The 2,662-nt window shown below is 54.5% G+C and overlaps 1 protein-coding gene across 1 annotated transcript in view; it reads right to left on the bottom strand.

Moving 5' to 3' along the window:
- Window positions 1–903: 903 nt before the first annotated feature.
- EMWEY_00024620 (hypothetical protein, conserved) overlaps window positions 904–2,662 on the bottom strand; it is a gene marked incomplete at both ends in the record, with an annotated part of 5,318 nt that continues 3,559 nt past the window's right edge. Inside the window, one exon of the mRNA XM_013478031.1 lies at window positions 904–2,662. This exon is cut by the window's right edge and continues 1,788 nt beyond it. Coding sequence (XP_013333485.1) covers window positions 904–2,662 — 1,759 coding nt within the window.

The following is a 2,662-nucleotide window of genomic DNA, read 5'->3' as shown; positions in this document are numbered from 1 at the left end:
TATATATATATATATATATATATATAAACACAGCGAGTATTTCTTTGTTTTTTTCCCCTTTTTCTTCCCTTAGTTATTTATTTATATATAATTATATATGATTATATGTATAATTATATATATAACTATTTAATTAATTAATTAATTAATTATAAATAAATAAATAAATAAATTCTTTTTATTTTCCTTTTTGTGTTTATTTGCGACAACAAAACGCTAAAAAAACACCCCTTTGTTTCTTGCTGCATGCATGCATGCATGCAGCAGCAGCAGCAGGTGCTGTTGCTGCTGCTGCAGCAGCTGCTGCTGCAGCAGATCCAACTATATTTATATATATATTGAGGTGTATAGGCACCTCCTTAGGCAACAACTTATAAGACCTGTCCTCTTATGACAAAAAACAGCAACGCAGCAGCTTTGCTGCTGTTGCTCTGTTGCTGCTGCTGCTGCTGCTGCTGCTTATTTGCTGCTGTTGCTGCTGCTGCTGCTAGAATGGAGCTTTCCTTGACTCCCTAATGTTATACTGCTGCTGCTTGTGCTAGAAGCAGCAGTTGCTGCTGCTGCGCCAGTGGCAGCTGCAGCAACTGCAGCAGCAGCAGCAGCAGCGGAAGTAAAGGACCAGCAGCAGCAGCAACAGCAGCATAGACAGCTAGCTATTAAGTGGTGGCCTAGTAACTACCCTTGCTGCCGCTGCTGCTGCTGCTGCTGCTGCTGCTGCTGTTCGGGGTGCATATTTGTCCTTAAATACAAAATGCTATAGATAATTACAAGAAAGAAATTGCCAGCTGCTGCTGCTGCTGCTGCAGCAGCAGCAGCTGGAGGCAAGCAGCAGCTGCAGCAGTAGCAGCAGCAATTGCTGCTGCTACTGCTGCTGTTGTTGCTGCTGTCTGCCAACAAAAAGTATTACTCTGCTGCTGCTGTAGGAGAGGCAGGAACTGCTTGGCTACTACTACTACTACTACTGCTGCTGCTGCTGCTGCTGCTGCTGTTTGCATGACCTAGCGATGCCGAGAGGGCTATCTGCTGCTGCTGCTGCTGCTGCTGTTGCTGCAGCAGGGCGGGATGCAGCGCACTGACTGTCCCCTCTGGAGGCTTCCCCATGTTCCCTGCTGCTGCTGCTGCTGCAGCGGGCGCCTCTACCTTTGCTTTCTTGTGCGCCTGCTGCTCCGGCTGCAGCAGCTTTTGCTGCTGCGCCTGCTGCTGCAGGTGGAGTTGCAGCAGTTGCTGCTGCAGCAAATACTGCTGCTGCTGCTGCGAGGGTTCACTCAGCTTCCTCAGCTGCAGCAGCTGCTGCAGCTGCTCTTGAGACAGCTGCTGCTGCAGCGACAGCGCCTGGCGCTGCAGCAGCAGATGCTGTTGCTGCTGCCGCTGCTGCAGCAGTTGTTGCTGCTGCTGCTGCTGTCTCTGCAGCAGCAGCAACCGCTGGTGCAGAGCAAGCGTAGCTGCATCAACCTGTGTAGGCCCTCCTGCAGCTGCCGCTGCAGCAGCTGCTGCTGCCGCTGCTGCTGCTGATGAGGATAGGGGTGCTGCTGCTGCAGCAGGCGGTAGAGGCGCAGCTCCTGCTGCATCTACAGCTGCTGCTGCTGCAGCAGCAACAAGCGGCGAAGCCAAGTGTGATGCGGCTGGGGACTTTGCGACCGAAGCAGCAGGAGACGCAGCAGCAGCAGCAGCAGCAGCATTAGGAGCAGCAGCAGCAGCAGGAGCAACCTTTGCTGCTGCCTGTCTCTTCCTGCTGCATCTATCTCTTAATGCTTGCGCCTGCTGCAGCGTACTAGGAGGCAGCAGCTGCTCTAGCTGCTGCAGCTGCTGCGGCAGCTGCTTCCTGCTGCCTTTGCTGCTGATACACTCCCGCTGCAGTGCAACAGACTGCAGCAGCAGCTGCTGCACCTGCTGCTGCAGCTCCTCAGGTCCTGTTGCTGCTGCTGCTGCTGCTTCTATCTGCTGCTTTAGATTAAGGGCTAGCAGCAAAGCAGCATGGGCACCCACCTGCTGTACATACACTGCCCAGCTCACCTGCTGCAGCGGCAACTCCTGCTGCTGCTGCTGCTGCTGCTGCTGCTGCCGCGGCTGCAGCCACTCTAGTCTCCATGCTCCCCCCTTAAATGCGTCTGCTGCTGTGCTGCGGCTAAACCGAAGATGAGGCCTAAAGAGGTTCTGCAGGGTCCAGCTGCTGCTGCTGCTGCTGCTGCTGCTGCTGTTGCTGTTGTTGCTGCTGCTTCTGCTGCTGCTCGTAGGCAACCCGTCACTGCTACCGGCTTGGGCGTACTGACACGCACCACCTGCTGCTGCTGCTGTTGCTGCTGTTGCTGCTGTTGCTGCTGATGCTGGATCACAAGGGACATCCACCCGCTGCACTGCAGCAAGAAGTTCCTCAAGACTCGGCAGCTGCTGCTGCTGCTGCCTGCCTCCCCCACCACCCCTCTGCTGTCTACTCCCCGTCCCTCCTGCTGCTGCTGCTGCTCCTGTTGGTGCTGCTGCTGTTGCAGGTGGAGGTGAGGATGGCACAGGGCTTGCCCTGGACTCTGCAGGAGACGCAGCAGCAGTTGCTGAGGCTGTACCAGCAGCAGCAGGAGCAACCTCTTTGCTGCTGCTGCTGCTGCTGCTACTGTCTGTACCAGTTGCTGCATTTGCTGCATTTGCTGCTGCTGCTGCTGCTGCTGCT

This window comes from Eimeria maxima, genomic scaffold (genome assembly GCF_000499605.1).
Source record: "Eimeria maxima Weybridge genomic scaffold, Emw_scaff254, whole genome shotgun sequence".
In the NCBI taxonomy this organism is placed as follows: Eukaryota; Apicomplexa; class Conoidasida; order Eucoccidiorida; family Eimeriidae; genus Eimeria; species Eimeria maxima.
Note: the sequence above shows the minus strand (reverse complement) of the source record. Positions and strands in the feature narration are given on the sequence as shown.